Here is a 25,436-nt window from a genome sequence, read left to right as displayed (position 1 = left end):
AAGCTCATTCACATCTGAGTGAGGAAGACCAAGCTTAGCTGAAGGTAAGGACACATGAAGTTAGAGCTGTCGCAACTTCAGTGGCCTTTAAACAAAATAGATCTCTGCGAAGTATAATGGACGCAACCTATTGGAGAAGCAAGTCAGTGTTCGCGTCTTTTTATCTTAAAAATGTCCAGTCTCTTTACGAGAACTGCTACACTCTGGGACCATTCGTAACAGCGAGTGCAGTAGTGGGTGAGGGCTCAACCACTACAATCCCCTAATTCCATAACCTTTTTAATCTTTCTCTTGAAATGTTTTTATTGTTGTTTTTGGGTTGTCCGGAAGGCTAAGAAGCCTTTCGCATCCTGGTTGATTTGGCGGGTGGTCAAATTCTTTTCTTGAGAAGCGCCTAGATTAGAGGTTTTGATGAGGTCCTGTGGTATGGGTTGCAACCCTTCATACTTCAGATCCTAGGGGTCGCTCAGCATCCTAAGAGGATCGCGAGGCTCCGTAAGGAAGATGTACTTAAAAAGGCAGAGTAATTGTTCAAGTCGACTTCCTTACCAGGTACCTATTTATTTTGTTTTTGTTATTTTGATAACTTCTAAAATGAAATAAAAAAATCCTTAGCTCATAATAATGTAAACATTTATTGCTGGTCTCTACCCACCCCCCTGGGTGTGAATCAGCTTATATAATCACCGGCTAAGTTAAATATTGAAAAATGTTATTTTGATAATAAAATAAATTTTTGAATATACTTACCGGTGATTATATATTAAAGGACCCTCCCTTCCTCCCCAATAGAGACGCAGTGGACCGAGGAGAAAATTGAGTTCTTTGTTTACAATGAGTACTAAGTACCTGGACGACAGATGGCGCTGTTGAAGTACACCCCTGCATAGCGATCGCTGGCGGATTTTTTCCGTAGAGTTTTCTGTCGAGCAGCAGAGCTGCAGCTTATATAATCACCAGGTAAGTATATTCAAAAATTTATTTTATTATCAAAATAACATATATATATATATATATATATATATATATATATATATATATATATATATATATATATATATATATATATATATATATATATATATATATATATATAATGTGTATATATTTCATATTTTTGTGAACATTTATATAGATCTTTGTAAGCATGGCCATTCTTTAGAAACAATAAAATTTCATTGACAATAAACTCTGCAGATTGAAGGAACTTTTTTTTTATAGTATATACCAAAGTACCAGTACTGTATCGGCAATTTAAGCTCATTTCTTGATTGGCCGATACCGATACTAGATACTCATGGTGGAGGCTGATACCAATACCGATACTGGTATCTGGACTGAAGTTATTACCGATAGTCACAAAAAAAAAAAAAAAAAAAAAAAAAAAAGGCTGATACTACCGATACTGTTACAATCAGCACATCTCTTGTATACCAATCAGAAGTCTGTTCTCTCTGCTAATGCAACATTTTTTATTTATTGGTTGAGTATTAGCCTTTCCATCTAGTTTTAGCTTTGGCCATTTTTTCCCTTACTTTTCTTTCAACTCAACTTGCTCCACATTTCAAAGTATCTCTGAGGTAACCAAAATTCTGTTCCTCATGGAAGACCTTCCCATCTATAACAACAAGGTATATAGCTTTCTATCTTCCCCATTAGCTCCACTTATCTGTATTTTGCATTAAGCACATACTTTGGGTTTAAAAAAAAAAAAAAAAAAAAAAAGTCACATCCTTGTTTATCCAAAATTTTTTGTATGAAAGCTAAAATAATAAACCATCTTGCAATAACCCTGGAAAATGAATGAAACCAATTTTATTTTACTTTTTTATTCTTTTTTCCTTTGTCATCAGATTGTTTGATGTGTCCACATTGGTCCAAAATCTGTCTTGCTGCATTATTGATGTGCTTAAATCTATCAGGACCTAAAAGAATGCCACCAAACCATCTTGAGACTACTACTAGTACATTTTGGGCATCCAGTATCTGGAAAAGGAGAAACATTTTTTTAAAATTGAGTTGTACTCCAGTAAGACCAATCATAAAGTAATGCAAATCAAACCAAATTTTGCATGTAATAAATAAAAATAATTCTAAATGACATTAACAGTATATAATTTAAATTAAATTTTCTAAAACTCCCCCAAGTTCACTGTTGTACCTCAGCTCCAATCAATCCCTAAATTTCAAGTAACAATTTCTACATCTCACTGACACTATTGCTAATCTACCTAAGCAAGTGGCTACTGTTGTTCTCATCTCTTACTCTCATCTATGCGTAAGGAGTAGAGAGAGTAACGCTAATGAATTCAAGTACTGAAATAGTTTTATGTTGAATTTCTTTTTATTCTTTTCACTGTTAATTGTACCTGCCACACTAACCAGGCAGGAGGGAGTAGTGGACAAATTCCCATTTAGAAAGATGAATGTCCTCCTGGGGATCTTCTTCTTAAATAAGGCTAGTTTCAACGCAGTTGAACACTTGTTGGGGGATGTATCCTTGTTCTGCGATAACTGAGGCAAAGGGTTTGACGAAGTCTGCTGCAGCTTTCAAGTCGGAACTTGCTGATTCCCCATGCCTCACAACCGAGTGTATCCCAGTCCCTTTTTTGAAATGATCTAACCAACCACGACTTGCTTTGAGGGTTTCCGCTGGCGTCGAAGTCTCCCCTCTCTCTCGGCTGTTTGCTTTCCTTTCAAGTCATTGTAGATTCTGCTTGCCTTTTCACAGATGATAGTCTCGGTCACGCTATCTCCCGCCAACTGTTTCTGCTTTATCCATATTAACCCTTTTACCCCCAAAGGACGTACTGGTACGTTTCACAAAAGCCATCCCTTTACCCCCATGGACGTACCGGTACGTCCTTGCAAAAAAATGCTATAAAAATTTTTTTTTCTTATTTTTTGATAATTTTTTGAGAAAATTCAGGCATTTTCCAAGAGAATGAGACCAACCTGACCTCTCTATGACAAAAATTAAGGCTGTTAGAGCAATTTAAAAAAAAATATACTCCAAAATGTGCTGGGAAAAAAATAACCCCCTGGGGGTTAAGGGTTGGAAATTTCCAAATACCCCGGGGGTAAAAGGGTTAAAAGAAGCCTCTCCATCTCATGGATATCACTGCGCAGCTTGGAAAGGAGGGTTAGTCCTTTGGAAGGCTTGGTACTCTTTATAGCATCCTTCTGCTTGAGGATGGTACATATAGTTGATGTACTCCTCTCATATTGGCGAGCAAGCCAGCTCAGTCACTCGTACACCACGTATGTTTTTCGACTATTTCATGCTTCATCTCGATTGTCATCAAACGCTTTTTCTTTTCACTACCATTGTTTACACTCGCTTGCTTTGGACCCATTGCTTATTCACTTAATCCTGTACTGATTAACGCAAAAAACACGTTAAAAAATGCAAACACTACGGCCGATGCTCGGAGATAACTTTACGCGACGGAGATCAGACAGGAAAGACCGAGCGATGCTGTCCTGGTGAGCAGCCTCTCGCACACAAGGCCATCTAGCAGCCGCATAGGGAACCGTCTCGTATCTCAAATTTTTCTCGTAGCTCGGGGCAAAAATTTCCGCAAAATTTTCATCATATCTCAAGTTTCTCGTATGGTGGGACACACTTATTTCAAGGTGTTACTGTATATGATATGATTTTAAGTCAATCCTTGCAAACTACTACCATATGAAAAGTATCTATCGTTTAATAGCCGAAACTTGCCTTTTTTCATCCTAAACCAGTCTTAAAATTTTGCCCTTTCCATGTTATTGTACAGTATTTCATATCATCAATCAGGCTAGATGAAAAAATCTGAATATAAATTTGGTACAGTAACAAATATATTTTTTTATCTCTTTTAATGATCTGAAGGGTGGGTGATCTTAACATTTTTCACACATCAAGCCCTAATATTATAAATTTAATCATAATCACATTAGTCTTTGAACAGAGAGCATCAAAACAATAATACTATACGTTAAAAATATGATAATAACTTGAGTTTACTTATACTGATGGTACCCTATCTAAAATTTCATTGTTATTAACTGAAATTACCTGTACAACTGATGTTGTACTCTCACGATAAAATAAATTAACTCAAGCTCACCTGAAGCAAATGTAACATACGACCTCCGGCGTGATCTTCTCCATCATCCTCACAGTCCTGCGATAAAACTGTCGATCCCGGGGCCACAAATCGGTATGCATACATGTTGTGTGTAGCGTTTGCAATTTTCTTATTTTCTTTTAGTTTTCTTAACACTTGCCTGATGAAGAAAAATGTGTAAATGATAAAGGGGCACATTACTGTCTAATGGCCATAACCCTTGAACCTTAAAACATATCTTTGGGAAATTTTCTTTGCTAAGAATATAAAAAATGACAACTTTAAAATAATGAATAATCATACAACCTGACTCAGTATGTTGTGCTTTCATAACTTGGAAAACCAAGATTCCACATAATAGCATATTAAACAAAATTGGAGTGAACCTACGTTACTTCCTTAATAATCTCCCACCCCCACACCCAGGAAAGGGATGTTCCTCCTGTTAGATCTTACACAAATCCTCCTTTGACCAAAAAGTATTCTTACTGGCTGTATAGTTCATATATATTCAATTCATAAAGACAGACAAGAGATGATGCACAAATGTGAACTCAGAATGACACACATGAGGATTTTAACCCACTCAGGCATGATGAAAAATTAAGAGTTTCTGAGTTTGATTTACAATAAGTTAACATGCTATTGTAAGAGTATTTTTTTATTGTTCTATTTAAAGGTTTAAAGGCCCCTCATGAATGGCAGAGGCAAGGGACAGAGATATTGCTCAATCAAGCAGGACAATGCCCTAGAGACTGACCATATATCATATGATCAGCGTCCAAGCTCCCTCTCCACCCAAGCTAGAACCAGGGAGGGCCAGGCAATGGCTGCTGATGACTCAACAGATAGACCTATAGGCTCCCCCCCCCCCATCTTAACTCACAAGGATGGTAAGGTTGCAGATACTAATGGCACTAACGAGACTGAGCGGGACTCGAACCCCCAACTGGCAAACACCAGGCAGAGACATACCAATCAGGCCACAACAACCCTCATTAGAATAAACAAGAATTCTCATTGCCCCTTTTCAATTACATTTATTACAGAAAAGAGAAAAAAATATTCTATATAATACTGTAGTTTCTCATAGTTGTATATCTATCAATTAAGGCTTAGCATATACAGTCAATGCTTATGTATATATATATAGAAATTCCATTACATATGAAGTCTATGTATGGTTTGTTAACATTTTTGGGTTCCACATTGTTTTACATTATCAAACCAAGAAAAGGAATTACTACTTGATACTACTATAATGGTTCATAGATAACGGTAACCAATTCCATGACCCTCAACAACCATATTATAATCAAAGGAACTGTACAAAATGTGACTAGTGTACACTATTACAGTTGAAATTACAATTTTTTTAGCAATACAATTGTACTCGGTCACATCCTCATAGAATGCTAGTGCAACAATTGTTGGAACTAAGCTTGATAGTCTTTAACATTAACCCTTTCACCCCCAAAGGACGTACTGGTACGTTTCACAAAAGCCATCCCTTTACCCCCATGGACGTACCGGTACGTCCTTGCAAAAAAATGCTATAAAAATTTGTTTTTCATATTTTTTGATAATTTTTTTTAGAAAATTCAGGCATTTTCCAAGAGAATGAGACCAACCTGACCTCTCTATGACAAAAATTAAGGCTGTTAGAGCAATTTAAAAAAAAAATATATACTGCAAAATGTGCTGGGAAAAAAATAACCCCCTGGGGGTTAAGGGTTGGAAATTTCCAAATACCTCGGGGGTAAAAGGGTTAAGTTGTTCTAACACGGTGTACTTACCTCGAACTACTTTCTTAGGAGTATCTGGGATCTCCTCCCAACCGACCAGAATTTTGTGTAATTTACCCTAATCCCGTTTTCTATGCGGGGTAACCTGTGGCGGAGTGATACGCGGCACGAGGCAACCCGAGGTCATAGAGCATGCTTGCTCAGGTCTCGAGCTCCAGTAAGTTTTCTGGTCGCGTCGTGATAACATCTCGACGCATTTTCCTTACCCAGTGCGACCCTTTGTGTCCCACGCGGTCCCCTTGTGTTCATACCTTATCCTACCTTTCCCTCTGTGTTCCTCTGTCGTTTTGGTGCTTTATTGGTTCGTTATGGAGCATCCCTGCCGTTGCCCCGGGCCTATGGCCAGTAAATCTTGTGGGGCCTTTCTTTCCAAGCCGGAAGTCGACACCCACTCTTTGTGTTCATTGTGTAGGGGCAGTGTGTGTTCCCTACAGCCACATGTCCGGAGTGTGAATCCTGGAACGAAATTCAGTGGGTGCGCTACGGCACCAAAAAGAAGAAGGCTACCAAGAGATCGCCGAAGAAGTCAAGCATTGCCTCGCCTCTTGCTTCGCCCGCTGCCTCTTCGAAGAGAGCTTCTCTGCCGCCTTCCCCTACCCACAGTGGGGGACGAGGTAAGTCCGTTGAGGGGAAGCGGCCCATTGCTTTTCCCCAGGAGTCTGTGATGTCTGTTGGTGGGGATGTTGTGTCGGCTCAGGCAAGTGGGGGGCCTGAAGGAGGGACGGGAGTGTGCTCTGGAGACGAGGTCCTGGTGCCAGCAGAGCCCGTCTCTACTGACGATCCTATGTGGGAGAAGCCCTCTACAACCTCTTCCCCCACTTCTTGGGTCTGCGTTTCAGGTACGTCAGCAGCCGGGGAAGACTCCGAGAAGGAAGGTTCACCGAGTTCGGACCCCCTCGCGTGGGCGCCGCCAAGGACGCCCTTCAGGTCGCCCATGAGACTGGAAGAGGAGTTTGACACCTGGTTTGTCTGCAGGAAAGTGCCTCGCTCTCCCCCGCCACGCTTCCGCCCCTCTTTCTTCAACATTCTTCGCCAGCGGACCGGCACGAAGATCCACCAGCAACTCGGGACGTCTTGGACGGTTCAGCACGTTCCTTCCAGTCATCGGTCTCCTCTTTTGGGTCGTACTCTTTCTCCTCGGAGGACGAAGGTCCGAGGGACTCGAGGAGGAGACGAGAGAGGTCCCGCAGGAAGAGGTCCCGTTCCCGTTCCCGATCAAGCCACGCCAGGAGACGTTCCAGATCCCTCAGGAGGAAGCACAGGAGGAGCCGCATGTCAAAAGGCGAATGGGTGCGAGTCACCATCGCCCGCAGCCACCTCCTAGGAGCTTCAGCAGCCTCAAGTACCTCTGGCTGGCTCCCTAGAGCTCCTTCGCCATTCTCGCTGTACGTCTCCTCCAGCAGACCCGATCATCGACGGAGGTCATCGCACCAGGTCTCGGTCGACAGGCATAAGCCCGCGAAGGTTCCGACTTCATCCGCCTAGCAGAGAGTCGCCCCTTCGGACTGGCAGCCTTGTCCCGGCCTCCGGTTCTTCAATGGCCCGCCCTGAACGAAGGAACCAACCAGCCCACACGGGGAAGCCGGCAGCTCCATGGATCTCCGCAGGAGCTCCATCCGTCCAGCGGAGGCAGCTGCTGGCTCGACCCGGCAGCATGGTATCCCTACCCGGTACCACGACAGCTCCATTCAAGCTACGTGGTCAACCGCTGGTATACCAGGGTACTCACACCCCACGGATTCCCCGGGAGGGGGTAGACCCATGACGGCTACCTCCGTCCCGGCCACCCTATCCAAGCATCGGAGGCGGCCGCTGACACACCCATGACGGCTACCTCCATCCCGGCGAATCCATCCGTGATGGAGCCAGCCGCACCATCGTCCCAGCCAGCCCCATCCAAGCATCGGAGGCGGCCATTGACATAGCAGGATACTTACACCCCACGGATTTCCCCGGGAAGGGGTAGACCCATGACAGCTCCATCCGTGATGGAGGCAAAGTGGCTTTCCCCCCCTAGCGGGTCGAACAGGGCTCTTGCCGCTCCAGTGCCTGCCTCTGTGGCCGCTGGAGAGGCTCCGTCCACCTGTCGGATGTAGACGTTGGCACACGTAATCTTTACCTTGCCTTGCCCGGCAAGTCACTGGCTCCATCCGTCCAGCGGAGGCAGCCGCTGGCTCGGACCGGCAGCATGGCATCCATACCCGTTGCCACGTCAGCCCCAGCTAAGCATCGGAGGCAGCCGCTGGCATATCAGGCTACTTATACCCCATGGATTTCCCTGGGAGGGGGTAGACCCGTGACGGCTACCTCCGTCCCAGCGGCTCCATCCGTGATGGAGAAAGCCGCTCTATCGGACCAGCCAGAAGTGAGGGATACAGCCACCCCCCACGGATCCATCCATGCTCGAGGATGCAGCCAAAAAGGAGGATCAAGTGATAGAGGGCTTGTTAGACAAAGCCGAGTATTCCCCCGGCGAAATATCCTCCTATAGACAAGTCCTGGCTCTGACTCGTCACCACCACAGATTAGACGAGCCTAAGCTGTCATCAGGACAGGATTGGCTTTCAGGTTTGGGGAGGATGGTGGAGAACCCCGGCCAGCGGAAACCATCCTTGGCCCTAGCGAGGGACGTGGCACTAGGCATGGAGCTCGTCGATAATTACGATGAGGGGACATTAGACTCCCGAAGAGCCCAAGGGTCCTTCAGGCTCCTGCCGGGACTGAAGACTCAGAAGAAATTCCATGTTCCAGACAGGCTTCATACAGGTCCCCGCTCGTTGGAAGAAGCCTTTGCAACGTTAAACCAGGGCGGTGCAGATGACACATCCCTCACTGCACCAGTGGTTTTCTCTCAAGCAGTGGCCTCCATGATGGAAGACACCTCACGAGACATAGTCAATGTGACCTCCTGGCTGGACTAGTGGGCGTGCACCCTGGAAGGGTTCCAGCTATCTCTCAACCTGTCAGTACCAGGGAATCAGGCCCTTCTACAAGAACTCATTCGCTCGGAAGGGAAGGCGATGAAGTCCCTTACCTTCCAGTCCCTGACCCAGTCAGCAAACTGGATGTTAAGAAGGAGGGACAAGGTCCTTTCAGGATCTCCTGTAGACTTCCCGAACAGGGAACAAAGTTTCGGAGGAATGCGCCGGTGTGAGGTAAGACGGTGTTCCCCCTGCAGGCAGTAGCGGAAACTATGGAGAGAGTGGGCAAAATTAAGTACTCGGGAGCCTAGGCTGTCAGTGGCAAGACGTCCTCCCCATAGGAGACCATCAGCGGACGTGGCCAAGCCACCTACGGCACCACTTCCTGGCAGCATCCCCACGGTCCTCCCGCAGGAGCAGTGCCCCAGCCCAGTCCTCCTTTAGGCAAAATACGCCGGCTCAAGGAGTGCTAGCAACCTTGAGGGAAGGGGTTTTCATGATGTCCCTGGATCATCAAGGACGACCTTTTCAGGTCCCCGTGCATCCCTCCAGCAGGAAGTTCCTCAGGGTGAAGTGGGGATTCCAGTCTCTGCAGTTCAGGACTCTGCTTTGGACTATCAATGGCCCCTCAGGAGTTCACGAGGGTGGTCACTGTAGTATCAGCCTGGGCCCACAAGCAAGGCATCAGGCTGATCCAGTACCTAGACGACTGGTTGCTGCTTTCAGCCTCAGAGACAGTCTTAAAGGAGCAAGGAGCGAAGCTATTGCAGTTCTGCAGGAAACTAGGGATCACCATCAACTTGGGAAAGTCCCAGTTAGACCCCACCACCAGGATAACATACCTAGGGATCGTCCTGGACTCCCAATTAGGAGGGCATTCCCCTCTCAAGAGAGGCTGAGCAACCTGGATCAAGTTATTCGACCATTCCTGACAGGTGCACTAATGAGAGCCAAAGACTGGCAGAGGCTCGTGGGCCACCTGGTCTCATGGGAGAAGTTGGTTCCTCAGGGGAGACTCAAGCTAAGACCAGTCCAATGGAAACTGAAGGACCTTTGGCCACCAGGAGCCCCAGACTCCAGGAACATGTTCCTCTGGTGATCCGACAGGGCGAACACCCTTGAGGGGTTACCATTCACGTCCGTTCCTCCAGAGATGTTGCTCTTCACTGACGTATCAAAGGAGGAGGGGGGGGGGTAGCCCATCTGCTCGGGGAAACAGCAGAGAGGAAGTGGTCCCCGGAGAAGAACCTTCACATAAACATGCTCGAGCTACTAGCAGGGCAAAAAGCCCTCACAAGGTTCGCCCATCGTCTCCGTGGAAACACGGTAGCACTCGGGTGCGACAACGCCACCGTGGTGGCATACATAAAGAAGAAAGGAGGTGAGATCAAGGGGGTTGTGCAACCTCACGTCTCAAATACTGGAATGGGCCGAAAAGGAACACATCAGCCTCACAGCCAGGTTCATTCAGGGAAAAGGAATGTTCTAGCCCACAGCCTCGGCAGGACAGGGCAAGTAGTGCGGTCGGAGTGGTCCCTACACCCACAGATAGCCCAGAAGGTCCTTCAGAGGTGGAGCTCACCGGTGATAGACCTTTTCGCCACGGGGCTCAAGGAACAGTACCCCGTGTTCTGTTCCCCGGTGCCAGACCCAGCAGCAGAGTTCGAATACGACTCCCAACGCTCGTGGGACGGATTCGACGTATATGCCTTTCCTCCCTTCAGGATTCTCAGGCAGGTTCTCAACTGGATCAGGCAGCCAAGAGATACAAGGTTGATTTTGGTAGTGCTCTGGTGGCCGGAGAGAGAATGGTTCACGGACCTACAAGACCTGGCTATCCTTCCTCTGTGGCCTCTGCCGGTAAGAGAAGATCGGCCACACCAGCCCCACTTCCAAAGGGTTTCACGAAAACCCCCAGTGCCTTCAGCTACATGCGTGGAGGTTATCGGGCGTCTACTAAGGAAGGAAGGATACTCGAAGAGGACAGCCTTGAAGATGTCCGGTTATCTTAGGAAATCCTCGGTCAGGGTTTACCAGGCCGAGTGGGCCACATTTGTGAAGTGGTATGCGGTTCAGAACCTGAGGCCCTTCGATGCATCGGCCACAGGATTGCAAGGAGCTCACCCTCAAGACGGTCTTCCTGTTAGCCCTTGCGTCGGTAAAAAGAGTAAGGGAGATTTATGGGCTGTCTTACGAAGTCTCACACTCGAAGGGGTGGCGAGAAGCTACTTTCAGGTTCTTGCCTACCTTCGTAGCCAAGACTCAGAACCCAGCTGTATGGGACCCTAGGTTTGAAGGGTTCTCAGTGCCAGCAATCCCGGGACTTGCTACTGTGCCCAGTCAGAGCTGTACATAAGTACATAGAGAGAACGGCCAGACTTCGCCCCAAGACCAAGAGTCTGTTCGTCTCCTCAGGACTAGTGAAGAAGCCAGTCTCTAAGAATATGATCTCCTTCTGGCTGCGGCAGGTAATCATGAGAACCTACGACAGTTCGGGGGTCTCTCTTCCGGGAAAGCCTAGACCCCATGACATTGGCAGCCTGAGTACTTCGTTGGCCTTCGTGAGGAACATGGCAGTGGACCAGACCCTGAGAGCAGGCACATGGTCAAGGCAGTCCACCTTTACAGCTCACTACCTAAAGGAAGGTTCGAGAAATCCTTGGACGGGTTCTCTCTTGGTCCTGTCATTTCTGCGCTCCAAAAGATTTAAGGTGTAGCTCCGGGGTACATGACCATTGAGTCCTTCACCTTCCATGGGATACACTGTCAGTGAATGAATACGTCTCCGAGGATTTTTACAAGGGTGAGGTACTTAGACCCTAAGATAGTTTTTTGCGTAGTTTTTCCCTAATTTCTCGTTTCTATTTTTGGGTCAGCAGAACGTAGCCTCCTTTCTAGGTTCCTTTTTTCCCTTCGTAATCGGTCTCTAGGTTCGGAAGGCCACTCCCACCTACTAAAGTATAAGTCTCCTAAGAAAGTAGTTCGAGGTAAGTACTCCGTGTTGGAACAAATCACAAATTTTAAGTAATTTGTATTTTTCCTAACAGTACTTACCTCGAACTACTTTCGGGTTATGGCCCGCCCATCGTGCCCAGAGTGCCTTACAGGACTTCATAGAAACCTATCTGCCAAAACTTACTGGAGCTCGAGACCTGAGCAAGCATGCTCTCTGACCCCGGGTCGACTCATGGCGCGTACCACTCCGCCAGAGGTTACCCCACATAGAAAACGGGAGTAGGGTAAACTACACAAAATTCTGATCGGTTAGGAGATCCCAGATACTCCTAAGAAAGTAGTTCGAGGTAAGTACTGTTAGGAAAAATACAAATTACTTAAAATTTGTGATTTTTAATAAGAATAGTAATTACGATTAGGGATAATTTTACTTCTAAACTTTAAATATAATTAGGACCAATAAAGTTGGAGTTTGAAACTTTCATTAATTTCAAGATTAGAATACAAATAGTGAGTGGGGTTAAAGGAGTTGGGACAAGAGATGCCACAGCCAACTGGGCCAACTTTCTTGTTAATACACAACATGAAAACCCTATATATGTGTGTAATTCCATTGAGTAATACAGCTCATATATGTTAAAGCACTTTAATATAAAGGGCAAGCTTTTTCATCTTTTAACTTGAACTAGAGTCGAGTCATATATCATTGAAAAATTACAAGATTATACATAAAAAGCACTACATACAGTATAGATGATTCTCCTTTGTTTGCTCAAGCCAGTTGGGAAGTAACCTCAGGTAACATGTATGTACACTTCATTGAAAAAAAATTTTGCAACTCTCAACCAGAAAACGTAAAAGTAACAATGGCATTTGACAAAACATGGGTTCACAATCACTTTACAGGATCTCAAGGCCCATAAAGCCAAATGACTATATTTATAATAGAGCACTAACTAATTTAGTGATTTTCTCTCCATTGATCACAAGGTGTTGACAGACCCACATTGTTTTTCTTCTCCCTAAACTCTGTCACCTTGCTTCCTTCAGAAATAATCTACTGTAATTCCATTTCTTTTGTATCATTTTATTTTTTTCCATGAGCTGTTTGCTAATTAAGAATACACAGCTGTCATAAAGGCCTTTGCATCTAAGATAAAAAGGGTGATGACTACCAAGACACATAGAGTACAGTATAAAACAAATTTACATCATAGATGAAACTGTGAGGTAAAGGGGAAAAAAATTTTGTTTTACATACTCTTAATTCATACATTGAATTCTTTGAGCTTTATTATTCATATAATATCCTGCCCTCCTTTCTATTTCTTTCATGCTTTTCCTCTAATTTATAAGATGCAGTTTCCCTTATAATGTCTTTGACATCTTTTTAAAACCACCTAAGATCACAATGAATGAGAAAATGAGTTTACTTCAAGAATGCCATGAAGAATAAGTTTCGCTTTTAACACAAACAGGATTCTTAAAGAAGCTATTATGACTAACTTAGGTTTTTAACGTGCTAGTCACGTTAGTTTTGGGGAAGTACATGAAAACAGATTTCAAACAAATAAGTAAAATGACATTTAGAATGTTCCAAGGGTCTTTACACCTTCAAAATAAAACTGATTACCTGCTGATTTCCCTAGAAACTGTGGTTAACTAGAGAGGATTGTGGATGAAATAAATCTTTTTAAATTTCACCATTCATTTCACTGTATAGTACACCAACACAATCAAGCAATATCTTAGTATTGAATACGTACACTAAATTATTTTTAAAAAAATGCATTATACACATGCATATGTTTGAAAATTACTGAATTGTTGTCTAGATATGTTTCACCTTTCTACTATTAATTTTTCTTCAATATATCATAAACTGAAATTATATAGTTTACCAGGATACACTACTTTCTTAACCCCTTTAAAGTAAATTTCACTTGAAAATTATGTTATGGTAAAAGTGGTTTCAAAACCTCATTACGAAGACCCACTTGTATTATTTCAGAAGAAAATCTATGCAACACATGAAATATAATAATTACCTTATTTCAGCCTGGGATTGAACATTTGCCAGGTGAGGTTGAAAATGGCTTCTGCGGTCTGAGATTATATCACCAGAGTATATTTCTGGACATGGAATGTCTTCTTCCAACTTGTCTTCTAAAACAGTAACCTTCAACATTGAGTTAATCTGTCAAAAAATTCAGAACTTTGGTCCCAAAAATAATCCAGTAAAGGAAAGAAATTGATAACACCAGTTATCTGTACTGTAATAATAATAATAATAATAATAATAATAATAATAATAATAATAATACAGTACAGACCAGAAACTGATGATGCTAGGTGTCTGTACAAAGTTAATAATGATGGTAACAACATAAGAGGTCTAGACAGCAGCATAGAGTTTATGATCTGATTATGTTTTCATAAATTATTTTACAAAGTATGCCAATCAGGAATTATTACAGGGCTTATTGGTTTTGTTTTTAATACATGATTCAATGCTAACAATAAACACAGGTGTTATGGATAACACCTGGTGGAAACGAGAAGGTAACCAATTATTCTCAAGATTTGCCCAAAACATTTCATCTCATGAATTCAATGATACTCTGCACTTGAGAAAAAGTTTAAAAATGCAAAAGCATTAATGCTACACAAGGTCAAATCTTTAGCTTCTAGATTTGATAGTGCTTAGAGTAATGATTGTGGGGTATCCAAGTGCTTAGAGCCATGACTGAGGGGTATCAAAGTGTTTAGAGCAACAACTGAAGGGTATCAAAGTGTTTAAAGCAACAATTGTGGGGTATCAAAGTGTTTAGACTAAGGGATATCGATGTGTTCAGAGAAATAATTGAGGGGTATTGAATCAGGAGTAAAGAGCATGAATTGGGAGTAAGAGACTGGCATGTGTATCTTATTACCGAACAATTATTGGTAACATAACCAGGACACTCATTAGTACCATGACATGAAGGACATTAAAAGTCCAAATCTTTTAAAGTAAAATGCCATTTCCATAGCTAATATAATTTAAAATCATTTTCATAGAAGTCACAATACACAATCAATAAACTCCAGTGCTTTTCATACAAATATTGCTTGAGAAAAATTTTTTTTGTTAGGAGCCACTCGCATAATTATCTTTGAAAAATTATTTTTCATCAGCATGCAAGGACTACACCAAATGGTTCCAAATTTGCAATTTTTAAACTATAAATAACATCTTGTATGTATCTGTTATGTACTACTAGAACCTCCAAACTACGCCAATAACAGTATCTGTGAGCATTTTGGAAATATGAATTAAAAAATCCTAAACTAAAAATTAACAACAAATAGTACTTTTGCACTACCTAAATTTTAAAATCATTACTCACACAATTTAAATTTCACCTCACCTCTTCTTCCTTAGCTTCTTGCTTTGCAGTTTCCCCTTCATCTGCCATGAACTGCCGTATTCTCTCAACCCATTCATAGACTATGCTCTCGCCAGCATTTTCACTAGAAGTAAATTTACTAATCTATAAAAATCTTATAAGCTTTTCTACCTGATAAGATTTAAGGGGTCCAGCCGGTATGCCAATACTATACAATATATGAGGTTACTGTATATGACGAAAAACAAAAAATCCAAAAAAAATTTTCACTGAGCTTTGTATAGCAATGGAGATTGTGTTTATGGAAAACTTTGTCAAAATTCCTCTCTCTGTAAAAGTAACTCATTGAGCAAAAAACATTCATCCCTACAAGAAAATGCAGTATTTCTTCTATTATCGTCAAGTTTTATACTTATTACATTTTCATCTAAAACAAATTGTGAACAATGGCATCTGTATAGATTCCATGAGTAACAAGGCAGGAAGTGACGTTTACACCCTTCAGTACTAGCACAAACCTCAGAGAGGGTACACATTTGAGTTTGACCTCTGACATTTGCTCGCTTTACGTCTGTTTTTCTTGGTTTTGGCAAAAATTTCATCATGCTAAAGAGGAAAAGACAATTTCAACATCTTGCTAACATAAGGAAGAAGAAAATTGGCTCTATTAAGAGTTCAGAAGTGGTTAATATAAGAAATAGTAGCGGGGTTAGTGAAGGAGAGAGAGGGAGTGTGTTGTGGATGAAGGAGCGACTGTCTCGCCTGACACAGGAGCCTAAAGCAAGATATTGAGCAAAGGGTTCTTCATTTATAATTAATTATGATAAACAACATTGTTCTGGTTTATTAATATTCAAAAAGGTAACATAAAATACATAATAATCATGATTTATTTATATTGTCTTTATAAAAATACAAGGAAAAACTTTGAAGGCCTGCATCTCAAAACTACTGTTTTGGTTTATTAATATCCAAAAAGGTAACAAAATTCATAATAATCATGATTTATTAATATTGTCTTTATAAAAATACAAGGAAAAACTTTGAATGCCTGTATCTCAAAACTACTTAGTGACCTTTAAAGTCAGTCCTCTCCCTTAGTTTTAAAGATATAGCATTGAAATTTGGTATATAACTTGGAAAGACATTATAAAACAATCAAATTGACCCTTTTTTTCCATTAAGGCTGGTTCAAGAATTGAAGAGACTGTGAAAGATGGAAATGGAAGGTTGTTAAAAGGAGAGGAGGCAAGGAAAAGGTGGGCGGAATATTTTGAAAGTTTACTGAATGTTGTGGATAATAGGGAGGCAGATATACTTGCTGTTGCAGGTGTTGAGGTGCCGGTGATGGGAGATGAGAATGAGAGAGAGATTACAAGAGAGGAAGTGAGGAGAGCACTAGATGAAACGAGAGTAGGAATAGCATCTGGTATGGATGGTGTGAAAGCTGAGATGTTGAAGGAAGGGGGTGTGACTGTACTTGAATGGTTGGTGAGATTGTTTAATATGTGTTTTGTGTTGTCAATGGTACCAGTAGATTGGGTTTGTGCGTGTATTGTACCACTATATAAGGGTAAGGGAGATGTGCATGAGTGTTGTAATTCAAGGGGTATTAGTTTGTTGAGCGTAGACGGAAAGTGTACGGTAGAGTACTGATTAATAGGATTAAGGATAAAACAGAGAATGCAATCTTAGAGTACAGGGTGGTTTTAGAAGAGGTAGGGGTTGTATGAATCAGATTTTTTTAGTTAGCCAGATATGCAAGAAATATTTAGCCAAAGGTAAGGAGGTGTATGTTGCGTTTATGGATCTGGAGAAAGCGTATGATAGAGTTGATAGGAAAGCAATGTGGAATGTGATGAGGTTATATGGAGTTGGTGGAAGGTGGTTGCGAGCAGTGAAAAGTTTCCACAAAGGTAGTAGAGCATGTGTTAGGATAGGAAATGAAGTGAGCAATTGGTTTCCAGTGAGAGTGGAGCTGAGACAGGGATGTGTGATGTCACCGTGGTTGTTTAACTTGTATGTTGATGGAGTGGTGAGAGAGGTGAATGCTCGAGTGCTTGGACGAGGATTGAAACTGGTAGATGAGAATGACCATGAATGGGAGGTAAATCAGTTGCTGTTTGTGGATGATACTGTACTGGTTGCAGACGCAGAAGAGAAGCTTGGCCGATTAGTGACAGAATTTGGAAGGGTGTGTGAGAGAAGGAAGTTGAGGTAATGTGGATAAGAGTAAGGTTATGTGATGTGCGAGAAGGGAAGGTGGTGCAAGGTTGAATGTCATGTTGAATGGAGAGTTACTTGAGGAGGTGGATCAGTTTAAGTACTCGAGGTCTGTTGTTGCAGCAAATGGTGGAGTGGACGCAGATGTACGTCAGAGATTGAATGAAGGATGCAAAGTGTTGGGGGCAGTAAAGGGAGTAGTAAAAAATAGAGGGTTGGGCATGAATATAGAGTTCTGTATGAGAAAGTGATTGTACCAACTGTGATGTATGGATCGGAGTTGTGGGGAACGAAAGTGACGGAGAGATAGAAATTAAATGTGTTTGAGATGAAGTGTCTAAGGAGTATGGTTGGTGAATCTCAAGTAGATAGGGTTAGGAACGAAGTAGTGAGGGTGAGAACGGGTGTAAGAAATGAGTTAGCAGCCAGAGTGGATATGAATGTGTTGAGGTGGTTTGGCCATGTTGAGAGAATAGAAAATGGCTCTCTGCTAAAGTAGGTGATGAATACAAGAGATGATGGGAGAAGTACAAGAGGAAGGCCAAGGTTTGGGTGGATGGATGGAGTGAAGAAAGATCTGGGTGATAGGAGGATAGATGTGAGAGAGGCAAGAGAGCGTGCTAGAAATAGGAATGAATGGCGAGCGATTGTGACGCAGTTCCAGTAGGCCCTGCTGCTTCCTCCGGTGCCATGATGACCGCGGACATAGCAGCAGTAGGGGATTCAGCAGTATGAAGCTTCAACTGTGGTGGATAACGGGGGAGGGGTGGCTGTGGCACCCTAGCAGTATCAGCCGAACTCGGTTGAATCCCTTGTCAGGCTGGGAGAGGTCCCCTTTTTGGTTTCATTTGTTTGATGTCGGCTACCACCCAAAATTGGGGGAAGTGCCTCGGTATATGTATGTAGGTGTATTTTTTTCATACTTTTTTCCCTCATTTATAGGGTTTATTTTTTTACCATATTAAAAAGTTCACATCTAGCGAAAAATTTCTTTTATAATAAAAACTCTCTATTTGATTGGAGGTCTACCTCAGGTCTATATAGATTAGTAATCCCAGGTCTTAATATTAAGTATCAAGGAAGGAGATAGAATTTGAAAAACACTAATTTTCAGGATAAATCACCCTGGTGTCAGAAAACTGAAGGTCAAGAGTAAAAAATTCTATGCATTTTGGAGCTGTCCTAGGTCACCTTATTAAGTGGTATGAATGTCAAAGTCCTGTCCTTAAAAAATGGCATTAGCTGGCCGGCCCCCTTAATTTACATCCAGATATATGATTTAAACCCTAAACTCAATTATTTCCATACATACCATTAAATTATAACCTATTTATTTGGAATTATTAGTTTCAGAGCCTCATACAATATGCTGATAAAAAAAAAATATTCAACTATATCATCATTACCTTCCCATATTTGCCAAGACACAGTACTTTTGTTAAATGTCGGTCACCAAGACTAGCGAGATACTCATAACTTAGGCAAAAAGACTTAGACCAGCAAGATACTCGTAACTTAGGCAAAAAGACTGCCAATAACCTGTATGTCAGTGTAAATTATATCATTACAGCCAACAAAAGCCCAATTGTTCCATCACTAATATAAACCAACGATATTTATAGGGGATAACACTCGCTGAAAGACGGGCCGTAAGACTTTTAGCGAAAGTTAACCATCCAGCCGCTCTAAGACTTTTAGCGAAAGTTAACCATCCAGCCGCTGGTTAGCGAAGGGGGGTGTAGTTTGCTACCCAACTCACTCACACACTTGGGCTGAGTAATCACTTAACTTCTGGCTTAGAGGCCACTTTCTACAGTACTTGGGATATTTCTGTGAGTGATATACCAGAGAATTTTACCCAAGATGTATCACAAGGTTCTATCGCCTAGAGCAAATATCCGGAGAGATATCGTGTTTTCAACAGGAACGTGTTTAAAATAAGCCACGGCTATCCTTCCGCAAATAGAGTTAACCTGGTTTCGAAGGATATGGGATAGAATTGGATACATGGGCGAGAAAGCCATAAAAACTTTCGATCCAAGTGTGCTACTAAAAACACGTTTCCAGGATCACCATTCCTTCGGGCAGCGCCATCTTGATTGTTGCTTGCAGTTTTCTGAGATTTTTCATAGCTTTTTTGAGTGATTTTAAGATCATGGATGCTTCCGCTTCTTCCTCATCGACTAAGTTGAGTACCACTTCCTTTTATGTTAGAAAATTTTGCGTCTCCACCCCATTATTTTTACAATGTGCATGCTTTTTGTTGTCCGCGGCTGTTTCATGGTTGCCGCCGGCGACACGTATCAAAATCGCTCAGAAATGCATCATTATTTTCTCATGGTATTGTAAGAATGTGCTTTAATTTGTTCTTTTACACTTGTGGTATGATTATGGGTTACCCCCCCATTTACTATTGTCTGCTTGTGCATATTTCATCAGCCTTGACTTAGGCAAACTCTACCCTGACCGTCTGCCATGACTGGTAAATATGCACAGTATTTGTGTACCATCACCTTTCACTTAATCTTACGGGTTTCATGAGACTGCCCATCGTCCCATGCTATTGATGTGTCATAGTGGGGAGCTCCAGTCCTGAAGGTCCTTCTGGGAGCATTGGATAGTGCTTTACAGTTGTCCTAGGGTGACTGATTTTCACTCATCCACTAAGTCTGTGTCTTTGGCCAGGTGGCACGGGTTATGGGAACTTATTCCCTGTGTCTACTTCTTGTCCATCCTTTAGAAAACACTAACTTTGTTCTAATACTGACAGGTAGACTTCTCTTTAGTGTGCCTTACCCATTGCTAGGCTTCACTTCTTAATTTTTGGTAGGCTAGCGGCTGGTTGTGAGGACTCATTCTCTGTGCCTTCTTACTGCAGACCCCTTAGAACCCCATATTAGTTCTAATGCTGCAGTTAGCCCTTCCTGTCCTGCCGCTTCATCAATCTCTGAGTCTCTCTCCCTTCACCCCTCCTCATGGTGCCTGCTGGTGCATCTACTTGCTGTGGAACTTTGTTCCCCTCCCAGTCCAGTTCCCTGGCAATGGCAGTGTCCTTCATTGCTATATAGGTGGACAGAATAGATTGTGGGCTATCTAGTCTGGCCCTGGTAACTGAATTTCAATTCCTTCCCTCGATTAATTTTCTATGCCACCTTAGAGACCACTCTTGGGTGGTCTAGATGCCCCTTCCCCTTCCTAGTTAGGCTTTAACCCTTTACTTTTTTGGGAACTACAGTTCCCCTCATCTTCTATGTAGGCTAGGCTTGCCTGCACAGTATTTCCTATGGCCTAACCCTATCCAGATGGAGAGCTAGTACCCCTTGGGTTTATCCTCTGACCCCTTAGTAGTTGCTTAGCCTATGACTGCAGTTTCTCATCCTCGGCTATGTACCTCTTGCTATGGAGTCATTGCTCCTTTACCTGGTTGGTTTATCCTGGCAGAAGTATTGCCTTCTGTCCCTACATTGGATGCGAGTGGTATATGGGAGGAACTCCGCTTCCCCTCTGCCACCTTAGCTGCAGCCTTAGGGTGGTCGACTGAATCCCGCCTGGTTGTCAGGATATCCCTTGAATTTACAATTCATGGCATCCTGGCCATCTTGTAAGGCTCTCAACATTTTAAGGACTAACCCCCTTACTCATGATTTAATGATAATGACCAGGTCTTTGGCAGATTTACTGCCTTTAATTTCATGTGCCTTTCCCCCTGATCGTGGACTGTTTCCTTATAGGATAGTCCCCTTTCCCCTTGTCAACTGGATAATGCCTCTGTTGCATTGTCAGCATCCTTGGGGTGTTGAAAGGTTAGTTCAGGATGCCATAATTGCTAGGGATAGCTGCTGCCTTAGACCTGGCTGCTGCCACCCCGGGGGCAGTTGCTGCTGACTTGGGCAGGATGACATGTGAATTTGCCACCTTAGGTTGCCTTCAGGGGTATTGGTGTTCTGCTGATGTGACACTTTCCTCCATTTTCTACCACACTATCATTTATAATCATTTCATGAATCTCTAAAGATTTCATAGCTGTTTTCCATGAGTCTCCACTGAAGTGTAGCAGTAGCCATAATGTGTGCAGTAGAAAATTTTTATTCCAGAAAAACATTTCTATTGGAATAACAGATTTTGACATAGGAAAAATCTATTTTTGGGCGAGATAGCTATGTCCTCTTGATGGAAGTTCCTTAATGGCATCTTTCTACTTGGGATATTTCTGCGAGTGAAATACCAGAGAAGTTTACCCGTGGAGATATCACGGAGTTCTAACCCCTGGAGCGAATATCCCGAGAGATATTGTGTATACACCAGGGACGTGTTTAAAACAAGCCACAGCTATCCTTCCCAAAAGAGTTAACTTTGTTTCGAAGGATATGGGATAGGATTGGATATGTAGGCGAGAGAGCTGTTACAACTCCCAACTAACACGTTCCCTGTAAAACTATTCCAGGAGCAGCCATCGCCCTGAGAATTGGGAGGGGATGGTAAGTAACAGGTGGACCATCAGGACGAAATGGTTATCTCGCCCAAAAATTGATTTAACCTAAGTCAAAATCCGTTATGTGGGCTCGAGCCATGTCATCCTGATGGATGTACCAGAGAATTATTGTATTATTTTCAGTTGTGGCCAGGAGTTTTAACCCTTTAACTCCTCAGACATTATAACAATTCCCCTAGCATTGGGAACTATGGTACCAAGCTATGAACACAAGCAATATGTTTGTAGAATAAGTAGGAGCAAAGGAATACAATAGCATAGTCTCCCTCACTGTGATTAAGATCTTTGACTCCAGTAGTCAGTCAAAAAACTCTCTAGTGTATAAGTAACCCACCTCTGCAAAAATCCTTGAGATAGGCCAGGAAGTCTGCTATCTCGTGAATGGAGGCCCCTAACAGCCTGATGTTCTTCGAGGAGCCCCCCTTAGTAAAGGTAGCCCACTTCGCCTGGTACACCGCGACTGACGAACGTCTCAGGTACCCTGACATCCTCGATGCCATCCTCGACGAATATCCTTCCTTTCTCAGGAGACGCTCGATAACCTCCACGCATGAAGGCGGAGGGACCGAGGGTTTTATGGAACCTTTGGAAGTGAGGCTGCCGGAGAAGGTCTGGTCTGTCTGGAAGTGGCCAAGGTGGAAGGCGTGCCAGTTCCTTTAGATCCGCGAACCACTCTCTCTCCGGCCACCAGGGCGCTACCAAAGTCATCCACAGGTTGGCCGCCTGTCTCACCCTGTTGAGGACCTGTCTGAGCATCCCGAAGGGAGGGAAGGCGTAAACGCCGAAGTTGTCCCAAGGGTGTTGGAAGGCGTCCTCGAACGCTGCTGCTGGATCTGGCACAGGAGAACAAAACATGGGGAACTGTGCATTTAGTCTCGTGACGAAGAGGTCTATCACCGGTGAGCCCCACTTAAGGATGAGGGTTTTGGCCACTTGACCCATCCTGCTAAGGCCGTCGGCCAGGACGTTCCTCTTCCCCGGGGATAAACCTGGCTGAAATATTGATTTTTTCCACTTTGGCCCATTCTAGGAACTCCGTGAGACTGCACAGTTCCTTTGACTTCAGTCCTCCTTGCTTTTTCACGTAGGCCACCACCGTGGTGTTGTCGCACATCAGAGCCACGGCGTTTTCCCGGAGTAGATGGACGAACTCTAGGCATGCCCTTTATACGTCTATCATCTCCAGAACGTTTATGTGCAGGTTCGTCTTTTGCCGTTTTTTTTTTTTTTTTTTGTCGAGAAGATGGGCACCCCAGCCCTCCTTGGATGCGTCCGTGAACAGGAGCATCTCCGGAGGGTCGGCTGCGAAGGGCATTCCCTTGAGGGTGTTCATTCTGACGTGCCACCATTCCAGGACTTCCTTCGTCTCTGGGGACACCGGGACTATCTTGTGCGGGGAGTCCTATCAGTCTTTGCCAGTCCTTGGCTCTCCTGGGCTGGCCCGACAGGAAGGGCGGAGTATCTGTTCTAGGTTGTCCAGTCTCTCCGTGGAGGGGAAGGCTCTCGCACACCGGGAGTCTAGGACCATCCCTAGGTAGGTCATCCTGGTGAAGGGTATCAGCTGGGACTTCTCCAGGTTGATGATGATACTCAAGACGTTGCAGAACTGCAGGAGCTTCGCGTCTTGCTCCCTTAGTACTTCCTCTGAGGCTGAAAGTAACAACCAATCGTCTAGGTACCGAATCAGGCGGATGCCGTGTTCGTGTGCCCAGGCTGAAACTGTTGCGAAGACCCTCGTGAAGATCTAAGGGGCTGTTGACAGCCCAAAGCAGAGAGTTTTGAACTGCAACGTTTGGGTATCTCATTTTACCCTTAGGTACTTCCTGCTGGAGGGATGGACAGGGACCTGGAAGTAGGCATCTTTGAGGTCTATGGACCTCATGAAGTCCTCCTCCTTCAAGGCCGCTAGGACCGACTTCGTAGTGTCCATTTTGAAGTCGGTCTTGCACACGAATTTGTTGAGGGCTGAGAGGTGTATGACCAGTCCCCAGCCCCTGTCGCCTTCACCAGGAAGAGCCTGCTGTAGAACCCTGGACCCGGGTTCTTGACTGGTTCTACTGCCCCTTTCACCAGCATTGCCGAGACTTCTTCCTGCAATTCTGCTACTCTCAAGGGGTCCTTTGGGTGCTAACCACTCCGCCTGTTGATCTGGGATCCGAGGTGAGGGGGGTCGTCTAGGAAGGGCAACCTGTACCCCTCCTTTAGTACTGCTACGGTCCACGGATCCGCTCCGTGGTCCCGCCATGCTTGCCAAGATCGTTTGAGGAATCCCCCCCTCAGGTGTCGGCCTCCTAACTCCTTTGAGAGGCGCGGCCTGAAAGCCCTCTCCTGGAGCCCAAGGAGGACGGTCTGAAGTCTAACTGTAGAGTCTCAGCTCCTCTATGGGAGGGCAAGGCGAGGTAAAGATTACGTGTGCCAACGTCTACATCCGACGGGCGGACGGAGCCGAAGAGACACTGGGCAAAGATTTGGGGGGCCTCTCCAGCGGCCACTGAGGCAGGCACTGGAGCGGCTAGAGCCCTGTTCGACCCGCTAGGGGGGAAAGCCACTTTGCCTCTGTCACGGATGGAGCCGTCGGGACGGGGGTAGCCGTATGGGTCTACCCCCTCCCGGGGAAATCCGTGGGGTGTAAGTACACTGCCATGTCAGCGGCCGCCTCCGATGCTTGGATGGGGCTGGCCGGGACGATGGTGCGGCTGGCTCCATCACGGATGGAGCTGCCGGGACGGAGGTAGCCGTCATGGGTGTGTCAGCGGCCGCCTCCGATGCTTGGATGGGGCTGGCCGGGATGATGGGGCGGCTGGCTGCATCACGGATGGAGCCACCGGGACAGAGGTAGCCGTCATGGGTCTACCTCCTCCCGGGGAATCCGTGGGGTGAGTACCCTGGCATACCAGCGGTTGACCACGAAGCCTGAATGGAGCTGTCGTAGTACCGGGTATGGATGCCATGCTGCCGGGTCGAGCCAGCGGCTGCCTCTGCTGGACGGATGGAGCTCCTGCGGAGATCCATAGAGCTGCGGGCTTCCCCGTGCTGGCTGGTTGGTTCCTTCGTTCAGGGCAGGCCATCGAAGAACCGGATGCCGGGACAAGGCTGGTCAGTCCGAAGGGGCGACTCTCTCCGCTGGACGGTTGAGATCGGAACCTTCGCGGGCTTATGCCTGTCGACCGAGACCTGGTGCGATGACTTCCGTCGATGATCGGGTCTGCTGGAGGAGACGTACCGCGAGGATGGCGAAGGAGCTCTAGGGAGCCAGCCAGTAAGGGCCTCTGCTGCACGGAGGTACCTACCAACCTGCTGAGGCCCGAGAGCCAGTCCTCATCCGTCGCGAGCTTCGGTTCGTCTAGCCTGTGGTGGCGTCTGATGAGGGCTAGTACTTTTCTGTATACGGAGGCCTCATCCGCGGAGCCTTCCACGCTATCTCCTAGGCCTTCCGTCAGATGCTCCTCTGCCTGAGCAGGTGCACCTACGACAGGGGGGCCCCCCTTGGGGTGGCGGCATCCTTATGTCGTGGTACGACTTCGGCAGTTCTGGATGGA

General features: G+C 44.6%; 1 protein-coding gene across 1 annotated transcript in view; it reads right to left on the bottom strand.

Annotated features, from left to right (window-relative positions):
- Positions 1 to 1,813: 1,813 nt before the first annotated feature.
- The window catches only part of LOC137658667 (protein IMPACT-B-like), a 61,110-nt gene continuing 37,487 nt past the window's right edge, over positions 1,814 to 25,436 (bottom strand). Inside the window, exons 4-7 of the mRNA XM_068393612.1 lie at positions 15,204 to 15,306; positions 13,842 to 13,990; positions 4,113 to 4,272; positions 1,814 to 1,986 (exon numbers count right to left, since the gene is read on the bottom strand). Of these exons, the coding sequence (XP_068249713.1) occupies positions 1,816 to 1,986; positions 4,113 to 4,272; positions 13,842 to 13,990; positions 15,204 to 15,306 (583 nt within the window). The 3' untranslated portion in view covers positions 1,814 to 1,815. The remainder of the gene's footprint in view (positions 1,987 to 4,112; positions 4,273 to 13,841; positions 13,991 to 15,203; positions 15,307 to 25,436) is intronic.

The sequence above is a fragment of the Palaemon carinicauda genome, chromosome 19, assembly GCF_036898095.1.
Source record: "Palaemon carinicauda isolate YSFRI2023 chromosome 19, ASM3689809v2, whole genome shotgun sequence".
NCBI classification, from domain to species: Eukaryota; Metazoa; Arthropoda; class Malacostraca; order Decapoda; family Palaemonidae; genus Palaemon; species Palaemon carinicauda.
Note: the sequence above shows the minus strand (reverse complement) of the source record. Positions and strands in the feature narration are given on the sequence as shown.